Source organism: Vanellus vanellus (assembly GCF_965231255.1).
Source record: "Vanellus vanellus genome assembly, chromosome: 6".
Classification (NCBI taxonomy): Eukaryota; Metazoa; Chordata; class Aves; order Charadriiformes; family Charadriidae; genus Vanellus; species Vanellus vanellus.
The window spans coordinates 64,751,620-64,770,072 of NC_138911.1; the positions used below are offsets into that span (position 1 = coordinate 64,751,620).

The following is an 18,453-nucleotide window of genomic DNA, read 5'->3' on the forward strand; positions in this document are numbered from 1 at the left end:
TTTCCATGTTTTCTAAAGCACTTAAGGGGTAATGACTTTTTTTAACCAATCTTACATAAAATCAGGTTTTACAGGAATAAGAGGACTTAAAAGGCCCGAATGGCCGTCAGTGACATGTAATTCATGCTGAAAGCTCTATTCCAATACATCAAAATAAGGAAAACAATTCTACATATGATTAGAGGCTGCTGACCCTTCAGTTAAAATGATCAAAAAGAGCAATATTAAAATTTGATTTACGGAAGCTACTACTTAGCCTATAATTAGTCTGACCAATAAAAACAAACCAGACTTTTACAGAATGTGATTTCCCAGTAGGTAGGTTAGCTGTTTTTGTAGGGCTGAAGAAACACAAAATGGTTTTAAAATATATTTGATACGGTCTATGAGTAAATTGAAATACAGCATATAACTAGTTTTAATGGTTTTTTGTTCATAAATTGCCAGATTTCCTTAATTCAAGTGAAATTTGAGAACCACTTGAGAATAATTGTCTCTAAAATGAAATATTACTTCGTCAGTCCACTTCATTTATATTAAATATATGGTTTACTTTTTTATATTAGAAGGTAAATGAAAGTTGGTCAGTAATATGATTCCCCTTACACTTCTGCTGTAGTTCACTATGGAAATGGATTCAGGAAATGGCAGATGTGATTAAAAACTCTTCAGCTGGCCCGAGAGCTGTTTGTACAGCACCTAGCGTACAGCTCTTCTGGCAAGGAACAAGCACTCCTCGTCTTATTGCAATATAAATAAAATGATTCTTCAGTGTAGGGACTTGGAATTTCAATTTTAAATGCAGTAGTTAGGAGATTGGGAAGAGGAGATTTGGTGAGGCTTTTTCATTCGTAAGAATGAAGACAAAATTGTTGTGCTGGCTAATGCGGTCCTGTTTCCTTGTGCGTGCAAGTAAGTACATTGGAATCCACGCCGGCCCGATTTGCATGAGGGTGTCGGAGCAATCATCCTATAAATTGACATAGAAGGGTCAAGCTGCCTGCTCAGAGGCTAACATCACTGGGGAGCTGTGCACAACGCATAAGTGTTCATCTCTCAAATGCTACATTGGAGATCGCAAAACTACGAGAGACTTCTTCCTATGTCCTGTAGAATGCATCTATATGTGTAGAGCTCATGTCTGGGCAAAGAAATTGAATAAAACACCATACCTCCACTTTACATCTCCCGATTTGGAATGTATTTGTTTTATTCACGGGCCTCTCATTAATTCTGACTTTTTTGTGGATCAAATTTTGAAATTTCCTACCAGCTTTACCTCTTCTGGAAACTTAAGTGCTGTTTTTTATTTCTGATACTTCTAGTGGAACGGGAAAATGTACAGAAGAGGACCTTTACCAGATGGATAAACCTACATTTGGGAAAGGTAAGACTGACAAACAGTCTTGATACTGAGATACAAAGACGCAACCATAGACAGATTGCAGTTAATTCTTTTTAAAGTAGTTAAAATTTGGAAATAAAGTTGCATATGGGGACGTTTGGAGGAGAATGAGGGGAAGCTGAAAGCATGATTCTGGGTAAATGAAAATTGCTTGTCAGGTGCAATGAATGCTTGGCTGGTTTATCTCAGGTGGATTTCAGTCTTCAATGCTACTGACTGTTACCATGAGGCTAGAATCTTCCCATAGAATGTACCCACATAAAATCAGATGTGGTTGAGGCTGCTCTGATGTGGTGATGACTGTTTCTCCCCTGGACTTGAAGTTCGAACATCTGAGGCATCACGGCCAAAGACAGATGTTCTTCAGAACCTGACTTCATCTCAGATCTGCAGATGGGAAACATTAATTCCTTGTCAGTCATGTTTGTGAGATGGGGGCTGTATGATGGGATCTTTACACATCCACTTACATTAGAGAGCTAATTTTTGGACGTAATTTCATATTTTTAAGATGTAATTGTTTCTTAACCACGCCATAATATGGCTATTAAACCTAATACACTGTTCTTATTCATAGCAGGTAAGTACTAACTCTCCTGAGTAGTCTGCCATCCAGAGAATGGTTTTCCTGCTGTTGAGGCCGAAAAGAGAAAAAAAAAAAAAAAATCTTAATATTACTGAGACGGTCGCAATGCTTAGTGCAGGATCAAGGAATGAGACCAGCTTCCCGATCTAGACGAAGTCCTAACTCGGACTGGAGTTTGAGCTTCCCAGTGCTTTTAGTATCTGTTGCTAAATTTCATGAAGTACAGATTGGGACAAAGTTTGGGCTTCAAGCTGACTCTCAGTCTGGCTCCTGTAGTTCTTGGGAGCGATTGCATTTCAGACATAGTAAAGCAAAGGAGCTTTAGAAGAAAGGCATCACATATATGGTTGCTTAAGTCCAGTACTCTGCAGTGAGTGTTGCTGAAGGTATAAAGGGATCCTCTTAAATCTCACTGGAAAATCAGAATAAGGCTAGTTGCAAATGTTTTGACTAGCAATTGTTCCCAAGGGTCTCTCAGAACGAAGACAGTGTTACACGATTCCTTCGTGAATCAAGCTCTAGGGCTTTAAACTAACTACAGTTTTGGAAGTTGTCAAAAAGGGTTGTCAAATATGTGACTGTGGAGAAGGACTTTGATTTACAGAAGGAATTAGATCATGAAAAAGGCTATAGGGTGCTGTTAATTCTGCCATGCCAAGCATATGAAGTCTTAGAAACTTTGTGGGCAGGTGAACTGTTTTCTCTGGAGCACATACAAATTTTTTTTCCTCTCTGATTCAACCAAAAAAAAAAAAACGCTTTTCTGAAGAGAGGGCAAAAGTCTGCTGCTATTTTAATGTTTTTCCTGGAAGTGGCATAATAAACATACCCATGTAAATAATGAGAGCTTTGCTAAAGCTCTCTCTAATTACAGGTGATTCCCTGAGGACTCCTACTGAGGAAGGTGGCTTTTGCCTTTATCCTCAAAGAAGCACTTCTTGCAGAGTGGCTTCTTTCTTTTAAGGGCGGCAGTGAAGTCTTCTTGTACTTCTTCAGGAAACTTATGGTGTGGTGTCTCCTGTTTTGGAGCAGACCATCCCATTTGGGTCATCTTTTGAGAGGAGCTGGCTCTGCTGGTCACGGGATAGTTGGGAGTAGTCTGCATCTTCTGAGTTCTGGGGGTTCTTGTCTTAAGTACTGAAAGAACGAAAAAGGGTTGGGTTTGAGGCTTTCAGACAGGTTATTTAATCTTGAAATGAACAATATTTTTCTTTCTTTAAGTATGGAGCATTGTTTAGTACTCTTGGCTAGATTAAAGACTAGTAACAAAAATGTATGGATCCAGTTTGCCAGAAGCTGCTTAATTGAGCAGTAGGGCATTGCCCAACTGAAGATAAAAAGACTGGGCTCTTTAGGGACAAGAGAGCGAGTGACACCTGAACCGAGCGTAATTGCTGCAGCTGAGACTTCCCCTCGGGGCTGAGCTGACTTGGCTGTGTGCCTCACAGCGCGCTCCTCATCAGACACCTCGGTGAAGTGAGGAGATGGTTCCCTTTGGAGGAGTTTGCTGAGGAGAGTCACAACAGAAGAAATTGCTTTTTAAAAGTACGTAGAAAATACTGGGAAATAGGAATGGCACCACCAGAAACATTACAGAGGAGACAGGACACTGTGGCCAAGCTGGATCCTGGGCTTATTAAAGGGGGATTCACTTCTGCTGGGCTCGTCTTAGTCTGAGGGATCAGCACCCCACCCTGGGGTGGTTGCTTCCTGGGCAGAGTGTTTCGGGTGAGATTCCGTTATGGGAAATCTGGAATAAGTCCTTGTCTGATCTCAGTTACACGAGTACTGTATCTCAGTTTTAGCGCCGACACGCCTTGGGCAGAATTGCCACTGATGTGAAGAATAGTCAGCCCTTTCTTCCCGCAGGCTGAGATTTATTTCCAGTATCTGTGTCTTGTAAAATTCTCTTTCTTACTCTCTGAAATCATGGTGTCGTACCAAGCAGTACTGCTTTAAAGGCTACCTGGTTTCTTTTCTTCACAGTGCAAGCCTCCTCTGAAAGTGAAAGACTTGTTTATTGATATACAAGATGGCAAAATTTTGATGGCGCTACTGGAAATCCTGTCAGGACAAAAGCTGGTATGTATACAAGAGGGAGCAACCTCTGTAGGTATGGAACTATGTTACGAGCAATGATGTCTGGACATCCAAGGAATAAGGGTCAATTTGGTCCCGTGTCTTGGGTACAGTAATAAGAATTTCAGCAGCTCTGTTGTGATTTCCTTATATTACAGGCTGGTGTCCTGAGTTGTAGCTTAGATTTCAAGGAAATATATGACAATGAGGTGTAAATGGTGTGCAATCACTGTAAATGTTCCTACCCCTCAGGTTTTTGTAAGGTTTTAATACGTTAATGCTCACGTTTTCCATTTGGAGATCACCCAAGTCACATTACCAAGAAAAGATATATTTACTGTATTATTTTTGTAATCCATAAATTCTATTTTGTCTAAGATAATTATGACACTTAATAGATCTGCTGATGCTTGGTGTAGTTGTGAGTTTAGTTCCGGCCCCCTGGCTCAGGTTTCATTAGTCTGACTGATACGGTCTAAATCAGAAGGGCAAAGCTTCACTTATCAAAATCTTTTTCTCTCCTCCTTTCTTTGTAAGAGCTGTATAAAGTTCCACATACCAGAAATGGAAACACCCAGTGCAAATATAAATGACCAATTACAGTGGACCTTAATGTTTTCCTTCTACATCAGCCTTGTCAGCAAATACTCTCTTCCGTGTGGGTGTCACGCTTGGGTAAGAGGCGAGACCTGCCCTGCAGCTGTCCCACTGCTGCAGATGCACTTGTGGTCCCCTGGTGATGCTCTACAGCGACTGGACCATCTGCATACTGCAGCATGAATGTCCGCTGTGGTGACACATTCAGAACCACCTATTTTTTAATATTCTTGCAGTTTTGGGGAGCTGTAGCAGAAGCAGCAGCGTTTGTGTGTATTCAGACAGATTGCATTGAGAGCCGGGCTGGAAAGGAATTGATGGGGAAATCACATCCCCAGGCTGTGCCTCGGGAGGTCAGGGAGAAGGGCAGGGAAGGAGGTAAGGTCAGCCGGCCAAACTTGTTGCGATGGCAGTTAGGTGTTCCTGCACACGCGTGGTAAAAGCAGCGTGCCAAAGTGGTATCACAGGGAGACAGACGTGCAACAAATCTGTTCCATCTCTGCCAAAGTTAAAGGTTTCTGCCTCCCACCTGCCTTTGCCTACTACAAAAACTGCTCTCGCTTCATAATTAGGATCATTTAATTTAATTCAAGACTAAAAAAAAAAAAAATCCGTTATTACACGTTTTCAGGTAAATTTGATCCTGTGACTGAACGTGGTTGGGGAGTGACTACATAAATTATCAACGTGGCAGGTCCAAGAGAGCGATAACATCTAGAGAGCCGGGAAGCTGGTTGCTAGCCCTGGTTTGCTACAGCAAGGGCAGATCATGTAGTTGAAGCACTTTACCGATCAGAGAAGATGGCAATAATTTTATATAGGTAGATTTCCTCAGCTGTATTTTGCCTCTGTGTTTGTAGGTTTTCTAAGCTTTGCATGTAGTGGTGAATAACTCCACCGTTTCTAAAAACAGCGCGGCTCTTCTTTATTTTTAGATGCACGAGTACAAATCTTCAACCCATCGCATTTTTCGTTTGAACAACATAGCCAAAGCACTGAAGTTCTTGGAGGACAGTAACGTGAGTATTTTCAGAGGCTGGTCTTAATATCTTCGCTTGATGTATATGGCAAATTGTAATTGTTGTAATTGTAACTAGTCTGTGTGCTGCGTGCGCGTCAGAGGAATGTACCGCTCAAAGGCACTGGGACTTACCTTAGCAGCAAGGCTGAAAAGCCACATAAAACTGCCCAATGAGAACACCTACAGAGTCTAAACCAAGGATTATTTGTTCATTTTATAATGTAAAAGTTCAACAGGATTAAAGGATCAGGAAGCCAATATTAAAAGAAAATAAAAAGAAATGCGAGTAATCTTTATGAACTGGGTCTTAGCGGCATTACTTCAGTTATGCTGAAGGTAGATGACTTTCTTTCATCAGAAATATTTTCAGTATTATAAATCGTGTATTTTATCTGGTAAACTGCTGCAGCAGCTGATCATGAGTCAAAGGCAAGAGAAAATTAAATCTGGGAACATGACATAAATGCATAATTCCAGGAATCAAAACCTTATAAGGATGTAACTTCCCGCATAGTCCATGTGGCCCGACTGCAACGTGACTTCCTAAACTTCTTGGTGACTGAGCAAGATCGGACCCTGTAGCTTGAAATGATTCATTCCTTTTTTTATTTCTCCCATTAGGGCTTTATTCCAAAGCCCTACGGATGTGGCCTGTGTCTTGAAAACTCTCTGCTTTTGGAAAATGTTGAGAAGTAATGGGGTCAAGAGAAGTCCCAGCCACGTAACAACTCATATCCACAGTCTACCTCAATCTTTCAGAAAGAAAGAGGACCGTGTCCTATAAAGGACCAAAGTCCTATAAAGGGCTGCAGCATTCTTGCTGTACTGAAAGATTTTTTTATCGAGTACCTGAAAGAACGTTTTGCAACTCCTCCACTATACCAATGGTCTGGGAAGGAAATGCAATTGATGATCCTGTTGGCTCCAGGGTGCGAGTACTCTATAGGGTTTAAACTTTACAGGGTTTAAACTTTATGGGTGAGGAGGGATCCGGTGTGTGCACAGGGGCAAAACCCTGCCTTGCATGGAATGCCACAGCAGCAACTGATGTCACTTTGCTGCTTCCCTGCAATGAGCTCAGCTCTTGCCCCAGAGATGCTGCAGCAGGACTAGTCATGCGGCAGAGTCTCTGCAACCCCAGCGCAGGAACGAGCGTGCAGTGAGGCCTTAGCACATCAATTAAGGACCTGGTAGGTGTGGGAGGCTTGACCTCCTCTGCCTTTTTCCCCAGGAGATGATGGGAAAGGTCAAGAAGTTGTCCAGTAACTTCCAGCTGTTCCAGTCTCCTTTTGGAGTCTCCACCAGTAGGGGCTGCTCTGGCCCTAAATGTGTATGTCTACATGTTCTGGTATAGAACTGCTAAGGAATATTTTACAGGTTCTCAGATTTCTGAACAGTTTCCCAATTGATGATTTCTACCCAAATCCAGCTAAGGCCTACTGGCAGATGAGGTGTTTTTCTCTCTGTCGATAACAAATGCACTGCAGAGCTGCAGCAGAAGCACAGCTGGTGGCCAGGAGCTCACCAGGGAACAACCTGGACCCTCAATGAGCAAGGCCAGGCAGGAGGAACCTTGGACATGGGCAGCCTTTTAATTAGTTGTGCTAAAACACCTACTTTTCTATGGATTTCTCGTTTTCTTAAGAGTAAGCAGCCAATATGTTATAGCCAGGTATCTCTGCTGGGCTGGGTGGCAACCGTAGGCAGTGGTAAGAGGACAGAGCTGACACCGAGAGCGGTCTAATGGTAAATGCCACTTGCTCCCTGTTTTGGAGAAACTGCTATTCAAATGTACTAGGTCTTGAAGGTTTACCCATGCCCAATACCTTGGAGCTAGCAAGAAGCCTGAGCCTTGAAATAGGACAGAGCTCTATGAAATATGACAGCTAGAGGTGTCTCCTTGCTAAGACTGAAAACTGTTGCACGAACCACTAGATAGAAAAGTTATTTTGCTTTCCTTTTTCCAGTTTAACCAAACCGGCTAGTGAAGGGTGGTGATGAAAGTGTTGGCAAAATGCCTGGGCTGCCAAGAGCTTCAGGGTTAAATATTAAACCACAATGGGTGGAACCCATCAGCGTATGCTTCTGTGGAACCGGGGCAGCAGGGTAAAGCACGGCTCAGTGATTCATCGTGTAGGAGATTTCTCAGTGATAAATGGGGCTGTGTGCTGGGCTTTAACTCGGGGTGGGTCTCATGTGCAGTACTGACAGCTGCCGTGCTTCCTCCCTCCCCTGTGACCTTTGCCAAAACCAAGTCTGTGTCCTCTAAGAGAATAACATCCTGGTCTTATCAGGTGGAAGAAACCACAGTGTGGGAAAGTCCAGAGTTTGCTTGGATTAGGCAGCGCTATCCTTTGCTAACTGATTTAATCAGGACCCTGGGACAAGCTGTGTGAGGTGAGATAAGCGAGGAGAAAGGAGATGAGTAGCAAAACAGAAGTAAGCAGATCTTATTAGGATTTTAATTTTTGTATGAGAATCGACTCTCTACTTTTTAAGAATAGGCTCCACTGGAGGGGGCACCATCTTGTTCCATTTTTGTATGGAGGAAACACGTTTGTGGCCCTGAGGATGCAGAACTGGGCTCACCACTGTTCTGCAGACCGTGCTGGGGCCTTGCGATAAGAGTTCCATGAGCAGGATGGTTGTGATTGGGGCAAATTCCCATTAACACAAGATTTCAGTCTTGGTTTTTGGCTGGCCTCTCGGTGGCAGAGGTGTTCTGGCCATATCCAGTAGTTTCAGTACATTTTTTGCAGTTACCTTGCTGCATTGAATTCAGCCGCTGAATTTCTGATCTCTCCTACAGGTAAAGCTTGTTAGCATCGATGCAGCAGAAATAGCAGATGGAAATTCCTCGCTGGTACTTGGACTAATATGGAATATAATCTTGTTTTTTCAGGTAATAAAACTTGAATACTTTATTCATAAGTGAACAATCTTCATGGTATCAATCTATTCCAGCTGAATACCGATTTTTAAATTGATTTTTAATCCTAAAGAACATAATTACGCATGCTAAACCTGAGCTTTTCCCTCCTAATAGACGCTAATTTTATGCCTGCAGCTGCTTTCGTTTTACTTCATTGGACCTATTTTGGTGTAAATAGGAGATAATTTAAGCCCTTGTTTGACTTGGACTGGAATTAGAGCTTCAGATTTCTACTTTCCCTTCTCTCCTGTGCCTGCTCAGGGTTCTGCTCCAGATTCCCTGGACCTGAACCAACATCTTGGGTTTGGTTCCAGGTCACAGTTTATTTTCTATAACTTTTTCTGGATTTGGGCCAACGTGGTGGGAAATTCCATGTAGAATCACTGATGTCTGGAGACTTACTCAACATGGCAAAAATTTGCAAATGATGTGGAGGGCCAAATGAAAGATCTTGAGGGGCCTGGAACTGATAAAAGTCATTTGAGCCTGAAAATTGATTTAGCCCCAGGCTTAGATTAAAACTGCTCCCTAATCTACACATATCTTGAAAACGTCCTTCTAGACAATACCGAATTCTAATGAACAGAGAGAGACAGAGGGAGGGTTTCTGCAACTCTCGTAAGACTGTGAGGCTCTTTCGTTCTCCTGGACTCATTTCTAAAATGGGTAGCGGCTTAAAAAATAATCTCGAAGTTGCCCTGGGATTTCTCTTCCTGGCTGAGCTCCTCAAGCTGAGCAGCGGTGCACAGCACCGGTTTGGCCAGGCGGACTCGCAGGTGGAGATGGAGTGACCAGAATCTGTCACCCCAAGCAGCAGAGGGAGGACATGGGGGACCTAAAAGCAGCAGAGTGGATGATTGGACTCAAGTATGAACGCTGACCAGGAGAGCAGCGATGCTGCAGGTCATGATTCCTTGACTAAAAATATTTTGCTCAAGCGAAATATCCTCCTAATATATTCTCCTGGGAAGAGAAAGAACAATGTCAGTAAAAACAACTTTTCTTTCAAGGACATCTTTCTTTGCTTTTTGTTTAATACGAATTGGCTCCGTTCAGGCTGAAGTGATACTGAAGTGATGCTTCAGGCTGAAGAAATTGCCCTTTCTGTGTCCTGGGGCTGCCAGCGAGGCTGCTGCTGGCTCTCACGCCTGTGCAATACAAGTGGAGAGCTATAATGGACAAGTCTATAATTACCTCTTAAAATTCAGTTATGGCGCTGTTATCTTTCAAGTCTGCATGAAAACAAGCACTGGAGTTCTCCGTGCAGCCGGTGTTAAACCAAAGCGCTGAGTGTTTCGCCTTTTATTTCAGATTAAGGAGCTGACAGGTAACCTCAACAGGAACTCCTCCTCCTCCAGCCTGTCCTCCGGGCCCAGCGGTCCCGAGTCAGACACGTCCCACCCCAGCACACCCAGCGTGGAGAGAAACATGTCCATTACCGTGAAGGATCAGCGGAAAGCCATCAGAGCCCTTTTAATCTGGGTTCAGAGGAAAACCAGAAAGTAAGCTAGCAAACCCGCGTGGAAAAAATGTGTTTCGCCACCTGCCCTTTTGGATCTCTTTTTCTCCCTCCTCCCCCTGTCCCCTGGCTCCCCTGCAGTCTGTTTGGTACCTTTTGCTCATTAAAGGGTAGACGTAAACAAGGGGTGAACTGAAAAAAATAAATATCTTGAAAGACTTTAGCCTTTTGAATGAAGCAGCAGCCCCGAGGGAGCTTCTCTCTGTGCCGCAGAGTGCCTCGAAGGACAGAGCCCCCATTAGGCTCCCTCTTTCCTCAGAATTAAGGGGGGAGGGAGCGGATCTTGGGTTGCTTCTCATGAACTTGTAACATTTGGGCCCGTTTCCATTGCCCAACCCATCTCTCTCCTCTTTAATAAAAAAAGCAGTTCTTTTGCCACAGCATTTTGTCTAGTAATGCTTTCACCTGGCAGAGTTAAAAAACTTTAGGTTAAAAAACTTTAGTGTGAGATGCGTAGTACAGGTGTAAATGCTTGGAGTGTGTTTTACATATATTGTTACCCGAAGCGATGACTGCCGGAGAGTTTTAAAGAGGGCATGGGTCAAACTTACTTATACAAGTTGCATAGCTGAATATTGGGCATTTTTGTCTGTTGATGGATTTATAGCTGCCTGTGTACACCAACGTTCTGTGTCCAGTGTTGAAGATAAAAATTTACATGTTAAATACTCGGTCCTGTGAGCCACATCATCCCTTGGGTATCTCCAGTGAGGCTAAGGGTGCTTGTTATGCAGATATACTTGTCCCATTGAGATCTGTAGTTCCCTGCTGCCAGCGCAGCCCGCAGAGGAAGCACAGTTTTAGTGCCAAAATAATGCTGATAGTGTCATTAACAGAGAGGTGAGTGAGGACCAGAGAAGTACAGGCCATAGACTTTTCAGTCCAGTCAAAGAGTTCAAATTGAAAACATCTAAGAGGAGAAAATTGTTCTTGCAACTGCACTATTAAAAACATAATAGCGTAATTATGATCCTCTTATCCAATGACCTGTGCAGAATTTTCCGTTCTGGAGCTGCATTTCATTGCAAGTTTGATGGTTGTTTTTTCCTCCAAAACTTTGGGCATCTGACACACTTGTGGTTTATACATACACTGACACCATTTGCATTTGGCAAAGCACAATTTTCTGCTATAGAAGGCCAAGTACACAGGAATGTGAATCATTTATGCTTATGTTTTTAAATACTTAAGTGCTGGCAGTCTTCCCAAGCTATGGCATTAAAATGCTGGAGAGCAACAGAAACAGGAATCGCAGAGACATTTGGTTTTGCAAATGTTAAATGTGGTTGCCGAGTTCTTGAGGGCTTCGTTTTTACTAACTACTTCCTACAAGGAGGTTGGTGTCAGCTGTTGGCCACAGCAATCCAGTTTGTGAACCCTTGTGTTTTATGGATGTATTTTGTGCATTTCAAAATCCAAAAAGGTCGCAAACGTGACTAGTGCAACTCAGCAACCTTACTTTACAAGAGGAAACGGCTTCAAGTTGCACCAGGAGAAGTTTAGATTGGATATTAGAGAGAATTTCTTTACTGAACTGGTCATCAGGCATCGGAACGTGTTACCCAGGGCAGTGGTGGAGTCCTCATCCCCAGAGGTATTTAAGGGTCGTGTAGATATAGTGCTCTGGGACATGGTTTAGTGGTGGGCTTGTCAGTGTTAGGTTCATGATTGGACTAGATGATCTTACAGGTCTTCTCCAATCTAGGAGATTCTGTGATTCTGTGATTTTAACTTTCAGGAGCCCTTGAAAGCGCTGGTGCCTTTACTTTGTATTTTGTAACACAACCACCCATGTAAACTGTATGTAATTCTGTTCAGGTACGGTGTCGCAGTTCAGGACTTTGCCAGCAGTTGGAGGAGTGGCCTGGCTTTCTTAGCTATCATAAAAGCAATAGACTCTACTTTGGTAGACATGAAGCAAGCACTGGAGAAATCAGCTCGAGAAAACCTGGAGGATGCTTTCAGCACAGCACAAAATAAGCTGGGTGTTCCTCGGCTCCTCGAACCAGAAGGTAAAACGCCTACATCAGCTTTGTTGGGTAACATTCAAACTGTAATGAATTCATGAATATTGCATTGTGATACCTACCAAAAAACCTCCCAGTGACTCGGTTGGCGATGTGATCAGTAGGTTGGGCTGGTTGATAAGAAAAACACAAATGAATTGGTCAATGGCTTCCAGTCGTGATTGTAAGCTCCTCATGGGAAGAGATCTCACCATAGTTTTAGCTATGTATACTGGTCCTGGTTAATGTGTAGACACTCTGTGACATCCGCATTACTAGCGGGCATTCATCCCCACCCTGTTGTGCTGAGAGGTCTCTCCACGCATCAGCACTATTTCCGAACGCCCGCAGTCTGCAGAGACTAAATGTTGCTCCAGGATGAAGTGTGCCAGTCTGCCATACCAGCAAAATGGGTAGATAGCTATTCAAACGTATTATTGCATATCCCGGTTTTTCCTTTGAAATGCATATATACACAGATATATATTTATATATGTAAACATAAGCATATATGTGTGTGTGTATATACAAATGGAGCTGCTTCTTGCAGTCTGTTTTACTGCACTCTACCAGACAGGTATTAAGCCTTGATTTTACGACTGAAAGCACGGATTGGTTATTTGTGCTTTCATGGGTCACCTGTTAGAAGACCGGGCCATCCTGCTAAAAATAAAGCTCTGTGCTGTCACTCAACAAGAACACTGTCTAGTGACAACAGCATAAATGACAGTATGAAGGTGGATGAAAAGGGACCCTGATCAGGGTTTAGTATGTGTTTGGAAATAAGAAAAAATTAATGTGAATAAGATGTTGAGCACTCTTTCGAGTACCATCGAAAGTGAAAAGCATTCTACCACCCTCTCTGATCTGTCAGAGACAGAAAAGCCTTTGTAGCTGTTATGTCTGTCATCATAAAGGCAGGATAAATGTCTGACGATCTGTTCCTCTGCAAGAGCGTTTTAAAGCCGTGTGTGCTCAAGTTCCTTGCCTCTGTCCCCACAGATATCATGGTGGAATCACCCGATGAACAGTCAATTGTGACGTACGTGGCGCAATTTCTGGAACACTTCCCGGAGCTGGAAGGGGTATGTATTTACTCCTATGTCACGTCATTTTTTTAATTTGCTTTGGCATACTTAATAAAGTCAGATATTGCTGTATTTATCTTCTAGGTTTCTTTCTAAACTATTTAAAACAAACCACAAACTCAGTTTAAATTTTTCACATTTTTGTTAAATCCAGTCAAGTGGGCTTTCACTGGTGATCACTAAAATGCTTTAGGTAGAACTGTGCTTTTAAACATTTACGAGCAATTATAACTTTCAGAGGCTAGAACTGGTTACTACTTTGCTATATTAGTCTCAGAATAAGGCTGAAGTTTATCCCTTCATCTGTGATGATTCGCTGGACTTTGGAGTTCATTTTGACTTCTGTCTTCTCAAGTTGGAGAGCCACAGTCAACCTGAATTTAGCAGATATCATATCAGACGTAAGATACCAGAGGTTGAGTCCTGCCAATGGAGCAGTCAGAAGCACTCATTGTAAGCACGAAACAAACTACAGCTTAATGGGCCAGAACTGTAATGCAGACTTTATCAAAAAAATACAGAATTGAGGAGCAAGCAGGGACCGACAGTGCCAGGGATTGATGAAGGTCTTTTGGAGAAACAGAGGATAAACTTATAGAGGAATTAAAGGATAGGAGACAGAAAACTTGAGGAAAAATGTCCCAGGAACTGGAGAAGAGATCTGCGTTAAGTTGAAAAAACTGTTCTGGAGGCTGCTCGTACTTCCAGACAAACCTAGTTCAACACGGTCGTTTTGGTTTGAAAGGGTTCCCAAGGGACTCAGTGTTCCTCGAGTATCTGGGTAAGATTTTGTGCTGGAGGACCTGCACATAAATGATGGGTCCTACACAAAAGTCATTTCCTCTCATTTCTTGACTGAAGGTGCATTGGTTGGTATGCATTTTGTGGCTTATAAAATTGGTGGGCATTACTGAAGTCACTGGAATTAAAATTACTATAATAATCTAATTATGATTATTAGATTAGATGAGCATTAAGATTTGGTGGCAATAAGACTTGTGGGCATTTTAACGGACAAAGAAAAAGCCTACCTTTTTTTTTTTTTTACATAGTCTGTCGGAATGGAATAATCTAGTATATTAATATATTTCACAGTGGATTTAGTGGACTTGTTAGATTTATTTTATTCCCAGGGTTTGGGATTGTGTCAAAAAGCCAAGTCAGTTGTCTCCACAGGTTCAGCAGGGAGAGATGAATGCATTAACAACTGCGGAGTAGGCTTGTCTGCATTCTAATCACCCTGTACAAGTGGCTTCTTGACATTGAGCTTTGTTCAACTCACTTGACTTGCCAAATTGGTTTCCCTACTTCCAAAATAAGTGAGTCATTAATTGGCCATTCACAAGGTAATGAGGTGATGGGCTAGGTAGTTGCTCTTTCTGTAGTGTTTGGGAAAAGTAAAATGGTATCTGAGGTATGATTTGTCTTTTAATGGTGTGTCATCACTTATAGGAAGACTTTACAGATCCTGACAAGGAGCTTCCAATTGAGTCCACGTACGTCCACATCAAAGACACGCCTTCAGAAGAAGAAGGCAAAATCTTGATTTTAAGTGAAAGTGAAGAAAACATGTATACTGTTAATCACGAAAGGAGTCATCCTGCTCCTCCAAAGGTTCATATTCATGACACACCTGAGAGCATCCCATCAGAAACTGTTCCTGAAAAATGTAATGGGAAATTGAGTCACGTGTTCAGTGATGCACAGGAAACGTCTGAAGAGGAGCCTCAGAGGCCTACCTCACTGAAAATTACAGGATCTGTCAGTTTTGATTCCAATTCTTCTTGGGAGGTTCTAAGTGATAAATTCATGCCAGGTGAAGGGGGCATATCTAATGATCCACTGAAACAGAACGATGAGCTTTCTCCAGCTGTCCTGACAGATCAGAAAAATTCTGTTGACTCTTTTGAAGACTACTCTGAAGAATTAACTAAGGAAACCTCTACGGAATATGACAACGAAACTAAGAGCCTTTCAGCCAATACTTCTTCTTTGAGTCCATTATCCTGGACTTCAGGTATACTTACAGATGAATCTATAAATAAAGTAGAGGAGAGCAAACCCCAAACTTCAATTCTTTTACCAGAAGATACCTCAAAACAAGAAGATACACATAAGTATGTTCTTCATCTTCTAAATGAGGAACTATTGAAACTTCCAAAGAATGAACATACAAAGCAATCAGCTGTCTCTGAGACAACAGAAACTAACCATTGTTCACTGAATGGTTCTAATCTCAAAAGCCAAGAACTATCTACACAGCATGAAACATCTGATGACTCTCTCTCTGATGTACCTAAAAATCCAGAGGACCTGGACAGCTCTGATGAAGTCGAGCCTTCAGCTGAAGCGCTACCCAGTTCTTCAAAAGTATCTGTAATACCCCACGATCTCTTTTATTATCCACATTATAATGTTCCCATATCAGCAGTTTTGGACGCTTACCTTCAGCCTTGTATTGAAGGTTACGATACTGGAAATGACAAAGCTTCTTCTGAAACAGTAACGGATGTTTTAGATGAGAAGGGCTTACCAGAACAGAACTGCAAGGAAGATGCTCCAGAGCCAGACTTAGGGGATAAGCTAGGTGGTATCCCTCCATCAGAAATAGATACTGAGGACGGTGAGGAGGAAACAACAGATACTAAAAGTCACATGAATTCTTCTGATGAAAAAGAAGTGCCATTACTAGCAGGAGAAGAGTTAGAAATTGAAAAAGATGGCAAAAAGGCCACCAACCATCAAGATTCCATGATTCCACAACATCCTGAGGTATTTTATTTTTTTATTAGCAGCATTTCTTTGTGTATATATGGAGGATTAGCATCTGACCTCAACGGTTTTCATTTGCTTTCATTTTGCAATGCTTTGGCAAAATATGTAAAATGTATTTGGTTTCCTATCCAGTAATGCTGTTTGCCACAGCCCTCTACTGGAATGAATGGAATTGCAGATCCCTAAGAAGATCTGACATTAAAAGAGAGAATAAGCCCTAATACTAATAATACTGCAAAAATGTGATTTTTAATTATGTTTTAAAGTAGGTGAGGCTCCTGTATAATCCCTAGGCATAAAAGATTGTCACAGAGAGTATTTTAATAATTTGTAATGAGATGAAGAGAAAGTAGTACTGCTGATATAGAAAGGATAAAGGCAAAGGTAATTTTTGCCTGAATCTAAGTTTGCCTTCAAAAACTTAAACCAATTTCAGTCGGATAAGTTCCCTGGGTAAAATGAAGGCTTGTCTACACTGGAGGAGGAGAAAGAGGGGGGATTTTTGGTTATTATTCTGTGTATTGGATTTAGGCAATTTGCTACTGCATCTCTTCTTGCAGACACTGATTTTGAGTTGTCTTACATGTTTTCCAGCACAGTAATTTCAGACAATGTTTTTCAGGAACGCATGTCCGTTTAATGTTACTCTGCGTGTTGCTTAGACAGGTTGCTTAGACATGTTTTGGTCCTGACACTTAAGAGTAATGAAGTCAATTTGCTGTTAGCTTCAAAGACTAATTGGGGATAGATTAAAAAAGTTTTAGCAGATTACTTCAAAGAGCGATGACTTCTTATATAAAAAGAACTGGCAACTAATTGTGTGTATGGTGAACTAATGATACTTTATAGCTCAGTGTATCCAATATGATTTTTCAAGAAACTAATTGCTTTTTATTCTCTTCAGTGAGATTTTAAATCTTGTACTACATGCAATTTAGCATTTGAGTAGGCTACACCACTAAGAGATTTAGAAGGGTAGGGAAACAGTCTTGTTGTCTAATGCAAAATGTTTCTTAATTTCAACAGGCCATAGTAGACCATCTGGAGGATTTATCAATAGCCATAAAGAGACCAGAAAAAAGTAGTAATAGGGAGGAAGAAGGGGAAAATATGATCCAAGCAGAAGACTTGCAGATCTCAGAAGTTGCCACTACTGCTCTGTCACAAGATAAGCTGGAAGAAATTGCTGATTGTCAAGAATTATCCAGGTATTTCACATTAATTTTGTCTTAAATACACCTAACTGCTGTGAATGCCTGGTCTTTTGAAGTGTTCCCTGTCCATTGGATATTTCTTGTAGACTTCTTTTTGGAGCAATGTACTGGGACTCGTTGGCTTCTTCCTGGGTTTATCTTAAACATGAGTGATTCAGTGCCAATGGAACTTGATTTGACATTGCTATACAGACTTTGCTATGCAAAACCCAACTGGAACCCCAGCGCATTTTGAACATGGCAGTGTTATAACTTTTTCCAACAGAAAGAGTGTTTTGTAATGTATATGAAATAATCCATGCGCATTGTGACACTATGTGGAAGCATGACACTGCTTCATTCCAACAGATACTTGTTGGCCTTTTTTTCTGTCTATGAACAAGTGAACAAGACTGTGGTAGGTTGGCCTTTGCTGGCCACCAGGTGCCCACCAAGTGACTCTCTAACTCCCCATCCTCGGCAGGACGGGGAAGGAAAATAAGATGAGAAACTCACGAGTCGAGGTAAAGGCAGGTTAATGAAGAAAAGCAATGGCCATGTGTGAAAGCAAAGCAACAGGAGACCAAAAAAAAAAATAATATTTACTGTCTACTTGCCATCAGCAGGCAATGTCAACCCACTTCCTGGGAAATAGGGCCTCAGAAGGTGTAGTGACTGCTTCAGAAGACAAATGCCTTAATAATGAGTGTGAGTGTGTGTGTCCCTCTGCCAGCTTCCTCCTTTCTCTTAGTTTTTATTGCTGAGCTCAACACCATATGGTATGGAATATCCCTTTGGTCAGTTTGGATCAGCTGTCCCAGCTATGTCCACTCCCAACCTCTTGCCCACCCCCAGCCTTTGCAGGGGGTTGGAGAGACAGCCTTGGTGCTGCGTAAGCGCTGCTCAGCAATCACCAGAACACCGGTGTGTTATCAGCACTGTTCCAGCTACACATGCAAAGCACAGCGGTGTAGGGGCCACAATAGGGAAAGTTAACTGCACCTCACCAGCCCCAGCACAGAGACACTCAGCCAATCATACCTCATTCACTTCTGTTTCCTCGTACGTTCTCATTTAGTTCTTAGGTAATGTGGTTGAGTGGGACATGAACTGTAATTTGTTGATGCTTATCGCTGTAGCACTCTAATGAATTTGAAAGAATTTGCTTAGAAAAACCCATTGTCTCCATCAAGATTTCTGTACCCTGCAAGGTCTGTCAATTTTTTTATTTATACAGACAGCCATAAAACCT

The 18,453-nt window shown here is 42.0% G+C and overlaps 1 protein-coding gene across 1 annotated transcript in view; it reads left to right on the forward strand.

Moving 5' to 3' along the window:
* Positions 1-18,453, forward strand: part of CLMN (calmin) — a gene marked incomplete at both ends in the record, with an annotated part of 75,418 nt that overhangs the window by 53,879 nt on the left and 3,086 nt on the right. Inside the window, 9 exons of the mRNA XM_082484946.1 lie at positions 1,326-1,387; positions 3,978-4,073; positions 5,603-5,686; positions 8,498-8,590; positions 9,932-10,122; positions 11,958-12,151; positions 13,148-13,230; positions 14,686-16,005; positions 17,035-17,216. Coding sequence (XP_082341072.1) covers positions 1,326-1,387; positions 3,978-4,073; positions 5,603-5,686; positions 8,498-8,590; positions 9,932-10,122; positions 11,958-12,151; positions 13,148-13,230; positions 14,686-16,005; positions 17,035-17,216 — 2,305 coding nt within the window. The remainder of the gene's footprint in view (positions 1-1,325; positions 1,388-3,977; positions 4,074-5,602; positions 5,687-8,497; positions 8,591-9,931; positions 10,123-11,957; positions 12,152-13,147; positions 13,231-14,685; positions 16,006-17,034; positions 17,217-18,453) is intronic.